At 37.8% G+C, this 24,759-nt stretch overlaps 1 protein-coding gene across 1 annotated transcript in view; it reads right to left on the bottom strand.

Moving 5' to 3' along the window:
* Positions 1-1,093: 1,093 nt before the first annotated feature.
* The window catches only part of LOC132913895 (homeobox protein Nkx-6.2-like), a 46,890-nt gene continuing 23,224 nt past the window's right edge, over positions 1,094-24,759 (bottom strand). The window contains exon 4 of the mRNA XM_060972547.1: positions 1,094-1,716. Coding sequence (XP_060828530.1) covers positions 1,519-1,716 — 198 coding nt within the window. The 3' untranslated portion in view covers positions 1,094-1,518. The remainder of the gene's footprint in view (positions 1,717-24,759) is intronic.

Below are 24,759 nucleotides of genomic sequence, written 5' to 3'. Positions count from 1 at the left end.
CCAATTTTCAAACTGTCCATTATTGTTTTCGAAAATCGTGATTTCGCTATTACCCTGACTAAAATTTCCTACAATCGTTGTAACTTAATCGTTATCGCAGAAATGACATTTTTAACATAGACATGACTAGATTCAGCCGCCGAGATCTATTACTAATTCCCGACTAATTAAACTATATAACAACAACCGTGTTTATTTTCGATCTACACGATAAACATACAAATTTTGATTTGTCGATAACATGATTGTGCCTCACCACAAAGAGACTTCTTCTTTTTCTTGCCTTAAAAATTGCTTGTCGATTGCCATAAAAGAAATTTACTCCTCAATATCCATAAAATATTTGTTTTAATCTGAAGATCCTGCAAATAATCGCATACGTATAAATTACTGTCATTCAGTTATAATATAATAATTTTGCGTGTATTTCTTGCAACGTACGTCCAGACGGCACGATCCTTTCGTTATAGTATAATTTTATCTTGATACAAATATATACAAACGACGATAGAGCTCTATAAACGTTAAAAACTCGTCGATGAGATTTGTCGGAAAGAAAAAGGAATGCGTTTATATTTCTCAGCGGTTCGTCAACTTAAAACATTAAGATAAATGGATTTGTGAAAATAGCAATCTCGCCAATTGTGCCACTAAAACTCATTATCTTGCGAAAATTCGACGTATCGATCCTTCTTACTCGAATACAACCACCAGGCATTTAGTTGAATTTACTTTTCAACTATTTACGTCAATTCTTCCCTTTTGTATAAAAATTAATTAGTCGAATTATTCTTTCTAACTAATACGCGTCGATCTTTGGTTCTTTAATAATAATTACATTAATTGATAACATCAATTATATAATAAATTCATATCTATATAGAAAGTCGTATACATCCTCCTCGAACTCTTCTGTACAAGTTAACACGTTTTAACGGCACAATATTATAAGTTAGATGAAGTCAGCCTTCGAATATCTTCTTTTTCGCACAAATTGACAAGTTCTTCGATCATCGTATGGATAGTCATTTTTCTTCAACTCGTCAGTCTTGGTGGCGTCACGTTCATATCGACATTTTAACAAATTTTGAAACGAACGCTTCGGGGCATTTTCTTTTTTCCTTTTCCATAGAACAACCACGTGGACGTTTCTCACTATAGCAATTTTCTAACAATTTTAAACTGAAAGAAACCATAATCTTTTGGAACAAATTACTCTTTGAATTATTTTAGGTCAATTGATGGAAAATTTTAACCCTAGAATTATTATCGGACCGGTTGAAAATCTTCGTCCGATGTTTCGTGAAGTCAACTTCCATTAAAGCTTCTTTTGACAATGCGAGGAACGTTAAAAAAATGAGAAATAAAGAAAAGGGGAATGTTTAACGATCGGTGTGTGTTGATGTTCCTTTTCTAAAATTCTCTTTGCCACGTATTCCTTCACATCCTCTTACGAATCTACCTAGTGAATCTAGTCCTTCGATTCGTTCTTTTATTTCGTTTCTTTATTCGCGTGTTTTAATGCCTGTATTGTTGCTCGAGTTCCCTTCTCAGCCTCTTCGCTGCAGTCTCGCTGTTTCCCTCAGCCTCCGCATCGCTGCAACCATCCTCACCCTCGGCGACGACGCCCTCGACCTCTTCTTGCCTCCTCTTCGCCGTTGCCATTTCAGCTGCGTGCTTTTTCCGCCATTTTGTCCTCCTGTTTTGGAACCATACCTGGAATCACAAACGAACCCTTTCGTTGGAAACTTGTCTCTGTTGCATTGAAACGATTTTTTCTGTCTTTCTTCTTCTTCTTCTTTAAGTTAATTAGCTATAATTATTAAATTTGGAACTTTGATTTCTTTTAATACTTCTAATTCTTCCGTAATATAGGTAGTATATGTTCATGATTCACATTCAACTTCGCTTCTGTGAAGCCAACTTTTAGTCAAAAGCACGTTCAACCTGAATATCCTCTTTTCCACAAACATTCTCTGACATCTTTCACTTCCAAACATAATCTTGCAAATATATTAGTTAGTACCAAGTGAGAATATCTATCAGTTTCTTTAACCAGTTAGCTGATGCGACCTCTTTGAAAAGTGTGTACCTAAGATGTGTGGCAAAAAGTAAGCGACAACGAGTACACTTGTCAAACACAGAGTATGCGTGGCTGTTACAACACAGAATGAAGTTGTAACGAAACGACTGTTTTATTTCTTAATTTTATTACTGCAATTACTAAATTCCAATTTAAACAGCAAATTGTAACTACTGTTTACGCGTGACGAGTATGCTCGTCGAAAACATCTAACTGGTTAAAATTATCATCTGCGACTACTATTCACCGCTATTATTCGTCAAGACTCACAGAAAACCAAAAAAGAAACCTATCAACCAAGAATCCTACTTTCCATCGATATTCTTCATCCCTTATACCTTCGGGAGATATACTTTTGAAGCTTATCAACCTCCTATCCAATGCAGAGAAATCGAAAAAGAACTAAAAGATTTCCAATTAAAAAATTTATCGATCCATCAACATTCTCTAACACTCACCATCATCAAACGTAGGTTCGGAAAGACTGAAGATTTCAAACTCTATTCATCTTCTGAAAACAGCTATCTACCAACTGAGAGGCTTCATCTTAAGGTTCTCACGGCCTGGATTGTCACACTGTTCGAGGCTTTCGCGCGTAAGCCGTGTCCAGAAGGAAATTCTTCACGACGTTTCACCAGCATTGCAGCTGCTTCCTTCAGGGGTCTGAGGTTCCTCAGAATTGCGTCCTTTGCGACAGTGTTAAGCGCAATCATCTGCTACTCTACTATTGCCCAAAACCCAAAGAAACCCACAAGACTCCCCTTTTCTAAAAATCCTCTTTTCTATCAACATGCAACAACACCTTCCATTCCCTGCAAGTCAACCCAGCCATCCCACAGTGTGGCATTTGAACGATTATTCGGTACAAAGATAAAAAAATGCTTGTAATATGCAGTTTCCCTAAAACTCCACATCAGGAAACCCGACGTAGGTAGAAGTCTGCTTATCAAATATTTGATAGTATCTTCTCTGGTTCCTGGGTCAGTTGAAATGTCTTGAACATTTCTTTTCTTGTCTAACCGCACATGGTGACGTTTAAATAAATAGCGTCTTAATAACACCACTTATCCTCCGTTTTGTTGGACATTGTGCTGGCGTTTAACGAATGACAGAGTTTTCCTGTAATTTTTAAAACCTCTTTTGGGATAAATATGGTCAGAAATCCACTTCTCAATCAAGTGGTGATTACGAATGGGTCTCGTTAAAAAATGAAGAACATCTGGCATAGCAATTTTTAGTAGGACAAAATTCTTTAGCGATGCGATGCAATACCTTTCTGACACGGAATAAAAGCTTGCAGGATGGTTCGGACCGTTTCTTTTTTTTTAAATAGCTGTTGAAAGGAAGAAAGAAATTTTCAAATTGGAAATTAGAATCATACGTATCTTTGCTCAAATTCTCCACATTTACAGTGTAACAATTATTATCTAACTAATTGTCTTATCTATCTAATTATTATCTAACTAATTATCTTATCTATCTAATTATTATCTAAGGAATTAACAGACAAGAACGTACAATAACGAGCTTGGTAATTTTCAAGCGATTAGACTTTGATGTACAAACGATTTCTACTAATCCTCTGTCGATTTTCCCGCGAGTTATCGTTTACATTTGTATTACTCCCATACCGATGATATCATCGACTAATGAGATCAAAATCGAACAACGTTATTTTTAACAAGGTTATTCCTATCTTTGTCTATCGTGCACGTCGCACCGTGCAGCCTCGCGAAGGGTTCGAAGAAAAAGAAAGAGGTGCGCTTACGAGTGGGATGTTCCTATTTAAAGAGAGGGATTGACGTTTTACGCTCGTGCCAGGTTCCAGCTCTCGGGCTGCAGTCAATCTCGCCCAGATTGTCTGGCTTCCTTTCTCTCCGTTATCTTAATTCCTCGAGTGTTTTAATTTTCATCCGAACAGCTATTAACTTTTACGGCTGGCCGTTTACTTTTTAATTCGTTTACCGCCTACACGGCAAGGGCTGCGCGTTGCACACCACCATCACCACCACTACCACCACCACCACCACCACTACCACCAAGCCAAGCGACGCCACGCTTATATCTTTAATTTAAGCTCTCGACTTGGCGGCCATTGAACAAGCCTGCGGATTGGTGAGGAAAGAGGGGCCGCCACGGGGGTGGAGTTTAGTTGGGGTCACGCGGCGCTCGCCGCTATGGATAGAGGGTGGTTTGTGGGTGCAATCGCTACGCTCGAGTCCCGCCGCTCCCCTGGCGCCCGTTACGTTAATTAAATACATTGTTGCGGGGACACGGGACTCCTGCCGCGTATTTCCAGCTTTATAGATGTACGAAGGGACCACCTTGAGTCGCCTTCAACCTCTGAACAGGCTTTTTTCGTACAGGTGGATCGTTCTTAATTCGCGTGCTACTGTTCGCACAGATAATACTCGGGTCCAATGCGGATACTGTCGTCCGCGCGATATCTCTACGATTATACATCTTTGTGTGTTTTTCTATCTAAGAACAACGAGTACAGACGTGTATGATAGTAGCGATATCGCGCGGACAATAGTCGCTCGTCCACAGTGCGCTTTGGTCATAGCTTTGCTCTATCGAGCTGAGCTAATGACAGAGTTTCGGTTCCCGTGTATACGGAGATTTGCAAAGAGTAGCTGCATCTCGCGCCCAGCGATTTCTGCACGAGTTCTAAGGTCGTAGCAAGCCCCTTACAAATTTTCGTTTTGTTTTGAGATTCCAGGTTGACTGAGGGGTTCATTGTAGGTCGTTGGATTCGTATTTTTTACGGCTACGATATGTGGCGTTGTTTAGAAAGTTCAAGGTCGCGCTGATAGCTCGGAAAATGCTAGGCATCAATTAGTCAGAATATATTCATCCGTTGAGTTGCTTCGAGTATAGCAAATTTTATTTCATAGATTTTTTGATGCAGTCAATGGATAGCGAATTATTTTCGGTGGTGATCTTCATCGACTCACCCTGTGTGATAACGAAATAAGAAACGATGAAACAGTTTGCTTTGCAGATAAGAAACGTTTCTAGACGTCCTTACTTAATAATTCGTCCGTGCGATTTCCGATCGCGATATGTTGATCGGCCCATCGATCGAACGTTTTATCACCGCCGATAAAAGCGAAGGGAGCGGAATAAAAAAGATAAGCGGGAACCGGGATGGCAAAGGATAAATTTTTATTACGAGCCCGCGAAGAAACCGACTTTTGGCCGTTGCCAACTGCTTCGATTGAAAATCCTATCTCCCATCCGGAAACTCGATTTTCATTTCACGTTTGCTCGATCATTGTACCGTTTCGAAGATTCCAGTTTATCGTTCGGCAACAGATTTTTTGAATTTTATCATCGTCGCCCTGTATACATATCTTTATTAACGGATATTTCCGTGTAAGCATTCGCGAAGGATAGATATTTTTCGTTTGCGAACAGAGAACGATACTTTTGTTGGAAAGATGAATTTTTGTATTTTCTGTTCTTTCCTCAAGATAGAGTTATAGAATAAAAGAGTAGAATAGCAATAGAATGACAGTAATAATACTGATGCAACAGAATTAAGGATCTTAGATTAGAATTAAGAAATAAGGAGAAAAAATATTAGGAAGATTTATTAAAAAATTTACCACAATTCTTTTTATTTGGTTAAAACAAGAAAAATAAACTAAAGAATATATTTACCATAAGAGACAATTATTAATAATGACAATATAAAAATATTAATAATAAACACTGATAACAATAGTAATAGGGTAAAATATTCTTAAATATTCTTAAATATTCTGTTTTTATTCCAATCATCTTCCACGTTAGTATACGTGTACGTGTAGTTTGTAAATTTAAAAAAAATGTTACGTGACTTGGTATGTAAAGGTTCAATGACTATGAAATAATTTGCTAATGAATTGTTCTTAAACAGAGCGAAAATTGTCCCAACAGGGTGTAAGAATTGATTTTCGGCTAACATTATGGCGGCGTACTGTTTAACCAGGAATTACCTCTAATTTAATAGACCGTAATGGGGCCAAAACGTGACGCAAGTAACCGATAATAAGCCATTAAAATCTCTCTGCAGTTTACATTGCCCTCAAATTGAACGTTAATGTTAGAACAGCCAGCGGAACACGGCCACGTTCGTCAAAATATCACATCACGCGCTGAAGATCCAGTTACGTTATTACAGCAATTATCGTTTTATCTCTATTTACAAGAAGGAAATAAGAAAATTAAAAAAACAAAGAAAAAAATGTACGATATTTGAAAGAAATATCTTCTTGCAAGGAAAGGATCTTTAAAGGGATTAAAAAATGGTACGTCTTATCTAAAGATTTCTTTTACTTAAATCTAAATAAAATCCGAATAATAGAATAATGTAAAACGTATTATCAAGGATGTGAAAATAACATAAATAAGCAAGGATATTTGAATCAACAAATTCTCGAAATAGCCTATTTTCACTAGCGATAAATCGAAACGTTTCGTAATTCTCGCGAAATATATAGGTTTTACTATCCTTCTCTAAATTAATATTATTACGCTGTATGGGATAAAATATTCCCTCAACGTGTATATTAAATGAGAAATATTTTCGGTTAAATTGTCAGAATATTCTCAGCTAATCCAAACTTATTTACCCCATCAACAGAAAACCATCGTATCCTCCTGCTTACCCTAAGATTCAGCCCCAAAAAAAGGACAAAAAAAGAAAAGAAAGAGAAGTGAAATCAGCGACTAGCCATTTCAACAAATCCCACGCAATTTTGGATTCGCATTTTTCGGGCAATTTTTTTTTTGTCCTCCCGCTTCGGAGATACAGTGGCGAAATGTAAATGCGAGCAGGCGGCGGCACTTCGACGTGGCGCGTCATTCATCTTGTTTTTGAACGCGTTAGTCACGCGTTGTAAACGCTCCCTCCGCAACTGTTCGATTTATTAAATCAGGATTATCTAAGCCCATTACTTTGTCCTGTAAAGCTAGATACAAAACCGCATTTATAACTGCGCAAAGCCCTTACACCGTCGGGGTTCCACTGTCCATCTCTTTCTCTCTTCTTCCCTCCCTTTCTCTCTTTCCCCGTTATTCCCTTTCCTCCTGATTTTCTCTTTCCACAATGTCGTCCATGCGACTCTGTCGCACCCTCTGCTCGGCGTCTCTCTGTCCCTCTCGGATCCTCCCCTCATCCTCCAATCGTAACAGATAATACCGGCCAGTATCTGATCTCGTTGATATTGGCGGATAATTTACTATGCGAAAGATTACAGGCGTGACTCACATCTTGATAGCCGCGATTTCGAAGCCGGAGAATTTGCATAGACACGCGGCTACCAACCGATTACCAGAGTGTAGAACAAGCTGGATCATGGTGGAGGGTCAATTTCATTGGGAGTGGGCTTTCTCGAGATTTTTCGCCGACTATGTTCTGACTAAGATGCTTTTAGCATCGTTTGGGCTTACTTTTTACATCGTAGTTGTCATAGTTAAAGCATAGGTGCATTTTAAAAGGAGAAGTTCAATGGCAAGGGTAAATGAATTAAATTGTATACATATAGTTGTACATATCAATTATGCATACATATAAGTTGAAATTAAATTGTGTGCACTTAATTGTACATATGAATTATATACATTTAATTATACATATAAATTATACATACACATAAATGGAAATGGTAAATAAATTAAATTGTGTACATAGAATTGTACATATAAATTATGTATATATAATTATACATATAAGTTATACATACAGATAAATGGAAATGGTAAACGAATTAAATTGTGTACATATAATTGTACATATGAATTATATATGCATATATATACATATGTATGTATAATTTATACGTATAATTATACGTACAACTCGAATTTATTAAATTCCGATAACAAAGCTGGGAGTGTTATAAAAGTGCACATCTTTTGTCTTATTTTATTTTCATCGTAGAATCATTGTCTTTCGTTCCTCTTCTTTTATGTTCCTCGATCGTCACGTAAGGATTTCATCGTTTCAACCTGGATCATTTCTTAACTCGAAATTTAATACTTTTGAAATAATTGATTCGATTGGAATTGGCATGGAAACGAACGTTTTAAAACGATGATTTGCTTTTAATACAATGTTTTAACGCATTGCGATTTAGCGATGTAAAGTAATAGCTGTGTAACACACGGTCAGCCCACGAATTACAATTAGTAGGACGTAGTTGCTGAAAACGTGTGTCTATATGATTTTCCCATTCATGTTATATTCTATATTCATTCCATTCCCATGACAAAAAATCATGATCGTTTCACGACTTCCTTTTCGGCTCGAATTTTCCACCCTGTCAGAGGTTCCAACATGTCACCCTCGTCGACTTTTCCTCGTTCCCTTCTTTCCTGTTATTCCACTTTGCTGCGTCCACTCTTGCTATCCCATTTGTCGATAATCCTAAACGTTCTTCGAATAATAGCTTTTCTTCAATAATAATATTTATTGATATAATATCTATTTATTAGTAATATCTTTCAATAATGATATTTATTAAAAGATTTATAATTTCAACACAATTTGAATAACACCCTAACGCTGTTCGTGTTAATCATATAACTTTTACGTTACGATATTTCATTATAGTCGAAATCTTTTATTTTTATCTGCCATATAATTAGCATAATTTTAATCCTGAACTCATAACCTTGAAATGTTCATCCCTCAATCTCACTCTCGTTCCAACGTAATAAAAAGATCTTTTTGATATCTTAAGAAAATATTTAATATAAAATTGAAATAGAAAATTTCGCTTATCATCATCAATTCTATTGTTGGAATACAACGATATTTCACGCATAGGCATAATTACCCTTTCACAGGCATCCACACAGGCATTTGAAGAGGACACTTACACAGGTCATGCTCGTTACTGTATAGAGAGTGGGGTTCAAAAGTATTTAAGGGATCATGGGTCACTACCTAAGTCTAGTCTGAGAGTAACTGGCCAACAATCAAAAATCTCCATACGTTGTTAATTATATCACTCGCTTGTATACATTTGGTTCTGTAATTCTGTTTAATAAACATCACTGAATATTATTTCAACATAAACATCGTGTCTTCCAAAGATGATTAATCTTAACTTCAAGATTAAATTCTAACATCTATTACATTTTCCTCGAAATTGAGAACTTTGTCAACGATAAATGTAATTCGTTCGAAAATCACTCAAAGAACTCAGCAGGGCTAAAAGGTACATTCACTTATCTATTTATAGCGTTAAAAAATATACGCTATCAAATGATGCTACATAGACTGTTCTTAGACCTTACTACTTTTAAACTGTATTTATATTTTTACGCCAATTCAATCATCAATGCAAATTCATATTTTTGTAGATGCAATTGAAAAAGTGAAACTTAAATACACAATCGTATTACGTACTAGATATAATTCATAATGTAAAGAGTATTACATTAAATTTCGGATTTGTTTATGTACTTTTGCACATTATATATACTTTGTGCATTCTTGCGTCCTTAAATTTCTCACGGAGGAATAACAATTTGCAGGTTGATCTTCAACTGATTTTCCACTCGATGAACAATTATCGCGGAACAATGGAGACTCGGCTCTTCATTCGATTCACTTTTCTATAAATTGATCCGGTCGCGATCGAATCCAGCGTAATAAACCAACTACAGTGTGGCTTTTTATCGGCGTGCGCCACACCGAGAGATTGGTTCGCATATCATTCTAAACTGCCGGATAAATTTATCGTCACGGTGGATCAATGAGGCCTTAATGAGATATATTACCAAATGAGAGTGTTTATATATCGAATGCGGTCGACCACGGCTGGCTAAACGCCGATCATACGTTGCCGATCTATAACGTCCGCAAAATCACCCTCGTTATCCTCCCAAATATCCAATTTCATTTTTTATTTGTTGCTAAATACCGTATCAACAGGATCTCGTATTTAGTTTGTTAATAACGATGTTCGATAACAGCAATGACAGTGCTTTAGTCGTTGATCTTTTTTAATTTATCTCTTTTCCTTAATTAATTAATTAATTGCGTCGGTCGATGGTATTTTTTTTTTTTATTTGAAAGTAAAATGAGATTCTCGTTCATAGAAGATGGTAAATAATAAAAATCGATAATAATACCTCCATGTCTAGAATAATGATTTATGTGAAAAATCTTTTTATCTATTTTTTTATCTATCAACCGTTTACTTGCAATGAGTGACAAATTAAAAATAGTAAATTGTAACATTCCTGCGTATCATTTTCAACTCAAACGTTGTTCTCTATCGTTAAAGAATGTCGCAAATTAAAAGATGATAGAATCGTAGCGAATACTTGACATTTATTTCAATTTTATATTCCAGCTTTTCTCTTTCAAACGTTGCAAATTTCTTTGGAACTCCGTCGAAATTCGTTGAAACTTTTGAAGAGCAAGGTTGGAACAAAATTTCAAAAGACCGTAGTAGGGTTAAAACACCCTGTACGCTCGGAACAAAATGGTCTCGAAAGGGCGCCGAGTGAAATTCGCGGCTTTCATCGGTGGAAGCTAGCGTTAAGGATGGAAAAACGAAATTCAGTCAGGGTGGATGCTTAATGATGCGTGGAAAGTCGTGTGTGACATTCACTCTGGACAATTTCCACCTCATTGAGTCCGCTTATCATTCAAATGGTACCGTCTCATTGACACATCGATAAATTTTTAAGGCCGTTCGTGCATTCGCGGCAAAATCAAGTCATGAACCTGCTGAGAGATGAATCGTGAATCGATCATCGCCAGACTGCGAATTTTTATGCGCGATTTGATATTTTTTACGAACGAAGTTGATGAAACGAAACTTAAAGCGCAAATTTGTTTCGTCTATTAACCATCGACCTTATGTCTGTAACGTTATTTTTGCTCACGTCGTTTGCATACTGGGTCGTTTAAGTCCACGCAGTTTCTGTTAGGTTTCTGCGTTTTAGAAGATCTCTAAAAATTATTGAATATTCTTCCAAGTTTCTAGAATACGTTTTTACCGCTGCATATCTAACTTGACCTTTTTAAGCAGAGTAGAATTTGAACAAAGGAATGAGATGAAAAAATTGCTTAGAATTATCGATGGGAAACGATCCATTATGCTGATGGAAGGTTAAATACTATAGTGAGTAACATCTGCTTTGGATGTTGTACATATACTTAATTACATGTATTATGTGTAAAAATGTTTCTTGAAATTTCCTAAAAAATGCATAACCATTTGCAGCCTGATCATCATTTTCGTTTGAAGATCGACTACCAGTAACGAAGACAACTATCGGTGAGTCCTTTCTTTCATCTGCTTCTTGTTATAACGTAGTTAATTGCATGACAAATTTGCTTTCACCTTTTCAACGTGCTGTATTCTCATCATCATTCGCTCATCACTGTTTCATATGGTATACGATTATACAATAGTGCAGAAAGCAAAAATATCTTCCAATATTCTGTATCGAGACTCTAAAACAAGAATTCAGAAGAAAGTAGGAATAAAGTACAAGAAAAATCACCTCGATATTTCTTGCAATAAATTCTTTCCAATAAAATAACAAAATGAGCCTTCAAATCGATGCAGGATTACAAAGAATTAAGAATCGTTCGGACATAAAATTTGTGGTTCTTCGAATTTCCAGTTCACTCCTTCGGGAGAGATCTGAATCTGTTCCAGTTTCTTTCAGGCAGCAAAATCCAAGGAAACACGATAGAACCACAAATACACTGGTTGGTTACAAGTATTAGAACACTAGCTGATATTTAGTGCAAGTTGCACGCTTTTCACGGCTTTCATTTTCTAAATAAGTATCTTATTACAAATCCGTTATTTCCTTCGTATTATACGAGACGCATCCAGAAAAGAAGTTGCCATTAGTTGTTGAAGAGAAGTTGAATTTATTCCCAAAATCTTTGATATTTATCGCAGCGTATATATCTTAAACTAGTCTTTTATGTCGTTTTTATCGTTATTGTGATAGTTGTCATAACGGAATACTAGTTTTTGTATCCCCACTTCATAGAACGTCACCCAGAATTGCAGCCAGCGTGACCATAACTTTCGAAATTCCAAGCGGCATAACTTCCGGAATTCCAGACAGTATAACTTCCGAAATTCTAGACGGTGTGACACAATTTCGTGGAGACACGACCGTGAAATTCGTGGGAAATGAATGGAAAGTTGACGAAATTGTGAATCGCCTGTTCTTTTTCTTCGACCGCGTGCAGCAAATCGTCGTTGGCCACAGACGGTCCACCGGTTCGTTCGATCGTCATGCACATTTTCACGACCGTCATTAAAGCTTCTAACCCATCTTCTTACCATTGTGTCACTCATGGTATGTTCTTTGTACACCTCGCAAAGTCGACGATGAATATCAGTCGGATTTAGAATGCATTGAAAACGAACAAATAGTCGCAAACACGATTCAATTGTCTCAAATTGGTAAATTCCAGTTACAGGTAGTTTTAGCGTTTGCGTAACGCCAAAGTGGAAAAGAAATGACAGAATTTTCCACGGCACGTGATACATCCTACTGTTGAAGATCAGCGCCGTATAACATTCTAATGATCATCGTGAAAGCTTCAAATCGTACGAATCAACTCCGCTTCGTTTAAAAGAGCGAATCAAAATTACTTTGAGGATCACGAAGGTTCGCGAGGATCGGAATCTGTCGAGATCAATCGGTCCAAAGTAATTTCTCGTAATATTACAAAGTGCTTGGAGCAGAATGTTTCTTCAAATAATAAGTAATGCGATCCGCGAGAATGGCAGAGGGTAGTTGGCTTTTGGCGATAATGCGCTCCTCTGTATTCCGTTCTCGTACCGCTTCCCCATATCGATATGTTTCCTCGCCCGTCCCCGTAACCCACCCCGGCCGACCATTTCGCCTCACTCGAAGATCAAATGGCTTCACCGATTCGCGTTATCCCCAATATTCTATTTTTATTTCGGAATCAAATTTCGCGACCGACGGCAACTGGGAAACGGCCGAGCTTTACGGCCCCCTTCCACCCTCTTTGTCGTTCTCTTTTGTTCCTTTTTCGATGTTCGCCAAAAAATGACCGAGCGGAAATCGAGTTTAAGCTCGCACCGTGTCTTGATTTCGTCGATGAATATCGATAACACCGGTGAATGATGTTTCTCACTGGGTTTCTCCCCTTTTTGCTGCCCTGGATCTTCTCCTTGCTCTAGGCATTTCTTTCTTCATCAAAATTAAAATGTGACGTGGTGTTGAAACGTTAAGTTTTAGTTTTGATATTCGAGGCAGTCATAATGCGATGTTTGTACACGTACAATTCCTTTTTTAAATAGACAGTACATTTGTGATATCGTTAGTAAGGTACTGTTGTGCATACTTTGATATAGCGAGAGGTATCTTAATCGTATAAGAAGTACGAATCAAATTCGAATGGCTTTTTGCTATTGTTCTCTCCAGTATAGTAGACGTACGGTAGTTCACGTAGTATTCGAATACTTATCTATCATAGACAGCTTTTATGTCCATATCGTATATGGACGTTAGTTTCTTAATTACTTTCTTAAATTATAAATTATAAAAGATTGTACAAACATTCGTAGTCTATAACAATCGATATTCTTTAAATATTCAAGAATGGATAGCTAAGAAGAGCGCATATTTAATTCCTAAATTAAGTATAGCGAAATGAAAGAACAGTTTAACTATACATTATGGAACTTTCTTATAGAAAGCAGAAGATACGAATTATCATATTTCCCTCCTGTAATCTTCGCATGTAAATGTGTACATATTTGTAATTTTTATACGTATTTGTAATAGAAAAAAGTTAATATTTAAATGTAAATTCTCGACATACCGTAGCAGAAAGTTCAACTTTTCTTAATCTTCATTCACTAGAACAATCTCACTTTAACAAGACCTGTACATGGTATTCTACTTGTTTCTATTCGCTCGGACGCCTACCGTGCTCAAAGGAGGGGAAGAAGGTCCGAAAGTCAATTAAATAATCCCCGGTTCGTTCAGAAGTAGTCGGATCAGTGAAAATCTTATTGATCACATCTGCGATCCCGTGTCCTCCTTTGTTTCCTAAGCGGAGCACTGATCTCTGCAGCTCGAATGAATTATGGGGGGTAGGGGAATATTAATACGTGTGTACAGTGATACAGATACATTCATCAAATTTGATCAAGGAAACACTCGAGGGCGTTACAGGATTAGTCTCGTCTCCCCTTCATAGAAGCCCGATTTTGATCAGCATGGATTTTTAGCCTCGCCCTTTATCCTAACCAAACTCTTTCTCTTTCTCTTGTTCCTCTTCTTTTTATTTTTTTCTTTTCTTTCGACTGACACGGCGTTAGCGGAAAATTGGATACAGCCGTTTATGACCGTGAAAAGATCGTCTCAAAAAAGAATCCGTGTTTCGTATTCGATATTCGTCAACGAGATGTGTAGCCAAAGAATCGTTGATGTTGGAGATTCAATTTTCAGACGTGATACGATTCTTCTTTTTTACAGCTTTTCGATGTTTTCCTTGTTTTTTGGTGGGAGAAAGAAGGGAAGATACCGGTTAGTTTTGTAGGTATAATATATAAGAAGAATGATCAAGATTTTTAAATATTGTAATTATTGTAACTAAGAATAGAAACATATATATTTTTGTATAACATCCTAAGGAAGGCATGTTGCATTAAAATTTGTGAGCAACTTTATCGACAAAAAACACGTTTATCCTTTAGCTAATTAAGAATTCGTTAAAGTACAGTATTGGGTTTTTAACTTCTCCAACTTTTTCGAAATAAACCGAGTTCACTCACCGGACGAACACCTGACCATACCGTGACGAAACATTATTCGACGGTATTCGAAAGCAGCACGAAAAGAAATATCCTCTACCCAAGCAATTACACGTGATGTGAAGCGTAACTGGAAGACCAGTTTCCCCATCACAACGTCGCCAAGCTACAAAAGAACCCCTAGGAAACTACCTTTCCAGAAACTAATGCCGCGAACCGACCGTTCTATTCTCGAAATAAAGTCTCAGCCTCTTATCGACGAAGGCGACGAACATGGTAGAACAAGAGACCATATACACGCATATATAGAAACGAGAAAGAGAGAGGGAGAGAGCGAGAAGGCACAAGCTCGTGGAATCGAGCATTATGGAGTCAAGTACATGTGGGCCAATTTCGAGGGTACGAGCTGTGGGAGGTGAATGAAGGGAACGCCGCCTGCTGCCGTGATTTATCACGCCATGCCATGCCGCGCCGTACATACATACACCACCATGATGATACATGGTGGAGGAAAAGCGGGTAGGAGGCTTTCGCTCGTACTAATTGACGTCATCGATATTGGTATCCGTCGACGAGCAGATTACTCCGCCGTAAACAACTCCACCCCTCCCCCGGTGGTGCTGCTGCAGCCTACCAACCCAGCAGCCCGTCCTCTCTTGTCGTTTCTATCGGGACACAGGGGTGCCCGCCGCCACTTTACTACCACCACCACTGCGTAAACACCATCTAAGCCCTCGTTCCTTCCGCGCGGTCCTACCCTCGAGCGCGCGCTATTTATCCCCATCCCCCCTCCACTCCGGTTACAGCGCCTCGCTATCCCCTCCACTTCGATGCGCGCCGAGATCATTGCGCGTTTTATCCCCACCACATCCCCACCACCGCGAGTTTCGTGCGACTACTGTGCGCTCCATCGGACGTGGACTTCAACTTGTTACTATAATCGTGGTATAGTGTCTGGTTTTAGTGTGTGTGTGTGTGTGTACCTCTCTCTCCCTCCCTCCCTCTCTCTCTCTCTCATCTTTAGCTCTCTAGCTTGTTAAACGTGATACACGCGCTGATACGCCTACGAGCATTGGGGTGTCACGCTCTTTAACTCGCAAACGCTTGGCCGTTCACTTTGCCATATTAGATTCTAATAGGGGACGCGCGCCACTCGGGGATCATTCGTTTAGTGCTGGAGACTGAGCTTTGCGCAGTGGTTACGTCTTTCTCTTTTTATCGTTTAACTGGTCCTGTGTTTGGTTTGGTTTCGTACGTGCACAGGATGTTTCAGCGATTATGATACGACTAGCAAGTGTTGTATCGTTCTATTCGATAGAGTAGAATGAGAAGACGCGCAGTGGTATTTCTTGATGTGGCTACTTGAAAAAATGATAAATAGAAGAATCACGTATTAGAATAGAACGAGGAACATTTTTTTCAAATTTGAAAAATAATTGAATTATTCTCGTCTTGGTATTCTTTTCATCCTGTGTACTAATTTTTTACTAATTTTTTCACGATTTAGAATAAACGTTTTGTAACTCCTGCACTATAGATTTTCAAACTTTTCTATTATAGCCACAACAATCGTGTCTTGCAACGGTCGTAATAAAATTTCAAAAGGTTTAACATAACGTATATAATATACACATTCGTAAAAATTTTCTCTAAGTGATGGAATATTTTCATCTGCCACTGTACATCATCGAGCATTTTCGGTGGTGTTGGTCGTTGCACTTTGCTCACTGTTCGCTTCACCGAGCCGGCTAACTAAATCACGCGTCGGACATCGTTGGCAATTTGAACGACGACCCGCGTAATAATCTTAATAGCTGGTTCTCGTTCGATTCACGTCGCGGACCAGTGCATTGCGCTTCGGTATAGTGTCAAGCGATGATTGCTGGTGGCGTCAGAGCAATTCGCGATATTTCCACTGGGTAGACACGCGGAAGTACTTTTTCTATATTGTATGGCGAGGCTGATATAAATGCATGTATAACGAGATTGAAGAACTGATGGATGAGTGTTTTCTGGTGATTTTGAATGGCTTTTATGGAGAAACGTTGACTCTAGCGCCATATGAGTGATACACCTATTCTTTGAAGATAAAAATTCTAATCCAGAAAAACATTCTCCTTACGTAAAAAATCGAAATTCAAAAGTATAAGTTTAAATCCACCAAAAACCGAACTAATTAAAATCTCAAATTAAATATCAAAATCTCTGGCTATCCTTTTCTCTGAGAATTAGCCAAAATTCTGGTCTCAGAAGCTCAACCCAACCTAAAATAACAAATAGTAATTATATTAAGGTTGGATTATGCTTCTGGGACCAGAATGTTGATTAAATTAAATTATTTGGAACAATTATCGCAATTCGCTGTTTTAGTTTGAATCGAGCTTCTGGGACCAGAATTTTGGTTGATTCCGAGAGAAAAGAATTGCAGCCGGAATTTTGGTACTTCATTCGAAATTTTAATTTGTTTGGTTTCGTTTAGATCTATACTTATAATTTGCACTTGTTCGTGCGAGGAGAATATTTTTATGTTCAAAAATTACATACAAACCATTGTAATTGATATGTTTAATTAAAAAAGAATTGATAATCTTTATGAGACGATAAGTTTGAACCAATGTTGCTAAATTTTGCTTTCGCTTGGTTGTAAGATTATAGTTCCCTGCTATTTTCATGATTAATTAGAGATTTGGTAAAATAAGGTGTAGCAGCATATGAGTCAATCGTAAGAGACTCATATTGTTGTGTCTTGGAGCACCAACTTTATTTTGGTTTGCTAGATTCAAAGGTAAACAAACTCCGGACAAAATATTATCGCCGTTATTTGTAATCGTCAACCGGAGTTACATTCGAACTTTCTATAATAACACCGGTCGATATAAATAGACGAACATGCTCTCTAGGACAGTCATTACAACGAGCATTATAGCGAGACATACTGTCGAATAGTGAGCATAGAGTTGAACAATAGTATTGAACGAGCGACGATTACGACCGGTATACACTATCTCTGTACTTGTACTTCAAGTGATTTTGATATAATCGATTATTACAATTTTATCTCTCGTTTTTTTTAATAAACCAAGCAACACGTATAATAAACCACCTCAAAGTTTTAAATGATATTAAAAAAAAAGAAATGAAACGAAGTCTGAACAACAATTATAAACAGATAAACAAAATTGAAAAGATACAAGTAAAATACACGAATGTGTAATTTCCTAATTATACTACTAATTATAGAAGCTCAATTAACCCTCCTTTAGAAAATAAATTCAATTTTCTGAAATCATTTTTGTTGGTCAATTTCAAGTGGTATAAATAAAATAAGTAATTTCAGTATTGTTCCGATCAATCCTTCGAACGTGAATGTAAACGTGGTTGCGTGGCAAATTTAACGTGTATTTGGTTAAAATAAAGGAAAAAAAAAAGAACAAACAAGAAAACAGACACGAAAAAAAAGAGGTAAAAGAAGAAAGAGGAAAAAGAACGCGTATCGGTGGGATACACGTTTCGAAAACGAAAAAGTGATAAATCTGGAAATGTGGAATGACAGAACACATATATCTTCGTTGGACGGAACTAGCGAATCCCTATATGCCGTACTAATCCTTTTCCGATACTGAAAAAATGATAAATCTCGGATGTAAAACCACGAACGTAGGATATCGATTTTGTATACAGGACGATCCATAAGTGAGCCATAAGAACTTTAACGTTTAAGCTCGTTCGTCTATAGTATAAACGATGTATTTGTTTAACAAGCGATCTTTGATCCTCGAACGATATCAAATAAAATATTTTTGCCGAATCTGTTAACTGACGAGTAGTGTAGTCAGATTAATACGTAGTTAGAAAAACTTTAGAGCATGAAATGAAATATTTATTGATACAAAAAGACGGACGAGCCTAGAAGAAACATCGTAGTTATGATAGTAATAGTAGTAGTAATTTAATCTATTACGTTTTAACGGTATTTTAACTTACGATTAAACATCATTGTTTCATAAAATCATTTAAGATTTTCGTAAGTTATGAGGAGAAGGAGGGAGAAAGACAAGAAGAAGGAGAGACAAAATACGAAGGCAAAACACCTTATAACAAAAAATCCAGTTCTTAAATTTCTGTAGAGTCGTTCGATATTTTTGAAGATTAAAAACACTGCACGTATAATTTTTAAATTCTCATGAATCGTTCAGAAGTTTTATACATTAAAGGAAGAAGAAAAAAGCAAATGGAATAATAAAAAAAGACAATAAGTACAGAACTAGTCTTCGTTTAATAGCGAAATACAACGCGGGAAATTTAATTTTTACGCTTCCATAGAATCATTTAAGATTATCAGAATATTCAAAATAAAAAAAAAAAAAAAAAAAGAAGACAAGAGGAGAGGAACGAAATGAAAGGAGAAGACAAAACAAGAAATGGAAGACAAGCCTCTGTTTAATCAGATCAAACGAATAAACGTATCCCGTAAATTTCATTGCTGAATATACTTCATAAATCCACGTTCATCCGAAACGCATGATATTAATTCGACTGAAAGCTTTCCGTAAATAATGTAATGATCGATATATCGTCGCGTCGAGGCAGATAAGTTTATTACGCGACGAGCGGAGCGAAACGCTCGCGTCAACGTATGTCGAGCAAATAATTTCCAGCGTAATAACGCAAATGTTTATAAATGTAGTTCGCTTGATCCCTGCGTTTAGTCACGATCGTTTGTCAACGATGAACGTGGCCGCCACTCGGTGAGATCATTTTTAGGCTTCCAGAGACTTCAACGCTCGATCGTGCTCTATTCACGTTAGACGCGTTGAATTAGGCTACTATGTGCATAAAAAGCATATAAAAAATATCGTTTCTCCGAAGTTTGAATTTGACAATTTAATACCATATGTTAAATCTACGTCCTATTGTCAATAATCAATGAAGATAAAGAAGTAACATAAATGTTAAGAAGGTTTCTAATGAAAATGTTAAAATCATTTATTACTGGAAATCATGAATAATTAGGGTTTCCAATGGTAATCTTTTGTATTTCTTTTTTCATTTCGGTAATGTCAAAGAATTGTTTAGGTATTAAAAAAATCTGTAAGTTTACTTCGATGGTATCTCTTGAATATTATTATTGCCATTTTCGATTTTATCCTTGATTTATTTAATATTGAGAATGAGAAATTATCGATTGCACTTTATAAAATATTAATTTATCATCAAAGATCTATGAAATATAGTTATTTCATTTCTGAGAATGGAATACAATCGTTGAATTCTTATTTCGTTCGTCTATCAGGCGAAAGTTCAGAACGTTTAACAATAACGGGGGACAATATATTCCTGTTATCTAACAGCTGACATCGAAGGAAGCACGAAGTAAGAATGTAATACGCGGCACATGATCGTAACACAGCGGCAAACGAGAAAAGTTCGCGACGAAACACTGTTTCGCTAGTGTATCAACTGGAAGAACCATCTTCATTTTCTTAGCGATAAAAGTTCGATTGTCTTCCTTTTTCATTTGTAAAAGACGACTCTACTAAAATACATGTTACAGGAAATAGAATGTATATGATTCTAATATAAAATCTTGACGTCTCTCCGATCTTTTAGATTTTAATAATTTACCCACACTTTGTTTTTTGTCTTTTCTTTCCTTTTCTTTTTTTTTCTTTGTGAGATAATTTTTCACAATTTAAAATCGCGTCTTTCATTTTAAATTTCAATAATTCATCTGAAAATTTTGTTCAATAAAATTTCTGATCACTCGAAAAGATATTATACATATACTTGGTATATCGAGTTACGTAGGGATAATAAATAACTGGGGGAATTAGGATCCTCTTTCTACAAGAATTTCTAACTTTCCCCTTTTCATCCCTTTTCGCTAATTATACCTTGATCATTAGTTTCAAGCCCCGATCCCCGTGTTTCCTTATTTTTAATTTCTTTTCCCCCGCTGCTTATTTCAGCCTCGGTCCCTTTCTTTCCCCTTTTATCTTTTTTTCGTCTATCAAGACGCCAGAGAAACGCTCAGAATATTAAAACTCGTCTTGCTCTGTACGAAAGAAACTTGCATTTAGTCGTCAGACGCGTAGTAATTTCTTTTTGGCCACTTTCCATCCTGCTTCTTTCCTTTTAATAAGAAATTCGAATTCTAATCTATATATATGTATTTTTGGTTTCAAACAATTGCGACCAGTCGTATGAAAATCCTATCCAAAATCAACAATTGCAGCAAGAACGCGTAACTATCAAATTCGAAACACGTCCCTCATGTTCGATCGTTCACAAACTTATTGTTACTCTGAGTGTAGGTACTGAGGTATCAGAGTGCTAGCTAGCGTCTTAGAGTACAGGAATCTTGCGCGCGACGATCACAATGGTTGTGCTAAAGACCAACATCTTGCTAGCAGCTTCAATGTAGACATTAAAGCTTGTAGGAAAATGGAGAATACACATGTGCGTTGTTTCAGCAAGAAAGTAGTCATTGATAACTTGCGACAGTTGATACGACTTTAAATAATAAAACAACAACGCAACTACCATTAAATTTCACCCTTCAAATCCTTCCGTCTAATCTAACTACATCCCCTCGCCAAAGCTCGCCAACCTTTCCACCGCTACAACCACCAAGCCAAACACATCGAAACACCGCCTATCCAGTACGAATCGATGCCTCTGAATCAGCGACTCGTCCCGTTGCTCGGGTATATATTGTCGTAATATTTCGGGAAACGGTGCTCCGTAGATCCGTTGGCAATCTCGCCCCCGAAGATGGCATATACGCGGAGGTGAATCGCCTCTTGCCGAGGAAATCCGAGGTAATTGAATGCTAACCCCTCCGTCTCCACCCCTCCTTGCCCCCTTCCCCGCTCTTACCCTTCTCCACCCGCAATCCACCCTCTCAGTATCATCCAGCGAGAGACAGGGGGTGGGATGGGGAGGCCGGGAGGGAAAACGTGCTCATCCCCGTGGCCATCACTCACCGACGCAGACTTGTAGCTTTCAATAAAAATGTAAATATGGCGGCGTAGAACGAGCCAATGACAGCGCTACATCGACGAGGCCGCGACACACACAGAAACCTCCGGCTAGCTGCGGAGGGTTGGATGGAGAAACGCGAACAGAAAGAAAGGGAAAGAGCACGGAAGGGGGTGGCTGAAGAGGGAAACGCAGCCAGAGGGTCGAAGATGGCGAACCAGAGGAGCGACACGATGTAGGAGGCTTCGAGTGTGCCAGGAGAGAGTTCTCTTCCTCGAACTGGAAGCTACGAGTACTACAGATGTAGCTGTGCAGAGGCGGGAGTAAAAGTGGCAGGCTTCCACCTCCCTCTTGGAGGATGGTGGAAGAAGAGGTGGAGATGTAGGGTGGTTGGAAGCCCACCTCCTCCTCCTTCTCTTCCTGGATATGGAAGATAGGTAATAGAGGGTTTTCAAGGGAGGTAGGGGGGGAAACTGAGGATGGAGGGTCGAAAAGATGGAGAGAAATAGATGGATAGAGAGAAGAGAGACACTGGGTGAAAAAAGAGGATTGGAGGGGAGGGATGTGACGCTGTCGTCACCCAGGAGCTCTCAACGTTTCTCTTCGTTCCTCTTACGGCGAGTGCTTCATAGGGTTTGAGGGTGGGAGGAGATAGAAGGGAGAGAATGACGCAGGTGCCGCAAAGCTTGACACGTCTCCGGGCTGTTTTGTCACCTTCTTTTATCCTTCGAACTTTTTACAAGCTGCCTCGTTAGAAGCTTGCTCGCGGCGTTGATGGAGTAAGCCGGCGGCGGACAAATGCGTTTTAAAATTACGACAACCCCCTCCGCTCCCGGTTGATGTCGGAGAACGACGAAGGCTGATGCCCCAGTTAGTGTACCTCTGCGATGATATCCGGGGCTTTCGCGGATTATTCGGTTGCTTCCAGATAGGTTTTCATTTTGGATTTCTTTGGTTTTTTTACTATTTTCGTTGAGTTCCACAAGCTGATTATTAAGACATAGCTTTATGAAAATTCTCTGATTCGTATGGTTCTAAAACATTAATATTCGGGTGGTCGAGTTTATTTTGTTCGTGTTTGATTGAATTTGATATAGTTTGGCATAGGTTTTAATTTTCGGTCTCTTTGATTCTATCGACGTTGAGTTGGGCTTGATAGGATTGTTATTAATATAATTCGATGCACATTCGATTCGTGTGGTTGCAGAACAAACGATCGATATTCGATTCAGATAGCGAGATTTGTGCTTGTAAATTGGAATCTATTTTGTTCGTATTTGGTTAAGTTTGATGGTATGGTTGTTGCAATGGTAATTTAGATAAATTTTAAGTATGATTCTTGTCTTTTACCGATTTGGAATTTCATGAAAGTTCTCATTGATTTACGCTACCGTTTCAAAAATATTGATACGCTGTGATTGCGATACTCGGAATGTAATTATCATCGACACCTCGAGAGTTCGTATTTCGTTCACGTCGTATCTTAAGAAATTACCAACCCTCTTATTCGAACCTCGAAATATCCAAACAGCAGTGTATGACAATAACAATATCATATCTTCACTGCTCTTTTACTTCCCATATTTCTACCAAATCTTCATTATGAATATCACAGCCCAACTATACAAACTATAATTCGTACCATTAACAATCGCGATTTTAATGAACGATTTACGATCATCTACATCCAGATAGGATATTAGAGCTTTCGAACCTCTCGAAACCTTCGAATTAACGATGCAAAATCAGTTGCAATAAATTACAAATTAGAACGGTGAAAATACAGATGGAACTGAAAGGGAAGAAAAAAGGGCACGACGAATGAAATAATAATTTCAGCGTGGATATTCTCTATCGAAAGGGATCGAGATCGAAGCAACAAAAAGTGGCTGGTCATTAAAACGGATGATTTTTCGAGGTTGTAATCCGCGCTTAAACGTTTAAGCCGACAAGGAAATATTAAACGATGGCGGCCGTTAAAAACACCGGGCAGTTTAAGTTGATTTTACTTTTTATCGCGACGTAGCGTACCCTCCCCGCTGCCGTTCGTTCCATCATTCACGGATTAATATCGGGCGCCGAGCTCGAAAACGCTTCAACTGTTATGAATTTTTATTAACCCATCTACATCTGTTACTCATAATTAGCCGGGCGCTCGCTTAAATCATCCGGACGTTTTTATCGGAGATTAGCGTAAAGTTTATTAAAAGCACCGCGCGAAACGCCACATTCTAACGTTCGTACGCGTCTAATTTCTCTCAAACAGATTTCGCTTCGGCTATGTTCTTCGGATCATTCTCGATTCAATTGTTTCTATTACGAAATATCTCGCGTTTGACCATGCTACAGCTTTTCTTAATTATGTTTTTTTTTTAAGAAATACCTTCGTAGTCGCGTAATTTGAAAATATCCAAAGAATTTTATCTTAATATTAGTATGCACGATTTCTCGATTCAAGTTTATGTCGAGCATCTTCTTAAAACGTTACGAATACTATCTGTTCCTTGGAACGAGAGTACGATGAAAGTATAAAAATTCCAGGAGTCTAGCAGCGTTGAAAAGAACACCGAGGAACAGCTATTAATACGCGTAATATCTTCTTCGTTTAAAGATATTTCTTAAAGTAACGAAGGTTCTTTCGTTTGTGGAAATGAGAATCAAGTCAGAACGAAAAGAAAAGATTCGAGGATCGTTTCGAAAAGCTAACTTTCTCATCTTTCGTTCTATCTATAATCTACGAAGGAAGACTAATCCTAAATGGAGGAAGAAGAAAGTTTAACATATATACCGTAATAAAATACAGTAATCGATAAATCGATCGAGTATATAAATCATTGAAACAGCTGTAATTTGCATCCAAAGATGCTCTATTTGACGAACCAAAAAACGTGTTTCCCATACGATGATAAAGACAAGCCTATG

The sequence above is a fragment of the Bombus pascuorum genome, chromosome 14 (genome assembly GCF_905332965.1).
Source record: "Bombus pascuorum chromosome 14, iyBomPasc1.1, whole genome shotgun sequence".
Classification (NCBI taxonomy): domain Eukaryota; kingdom Metazoa; phylum Arthropoda; class Insecta; order Hymenoptera; family Apidae; genus Bombus; species Bombus pascuorum.
Note: the sequence above shows the minus strand (reverse complement) of the source record. Positions and strands in the feature narration are given on the sequence as shown.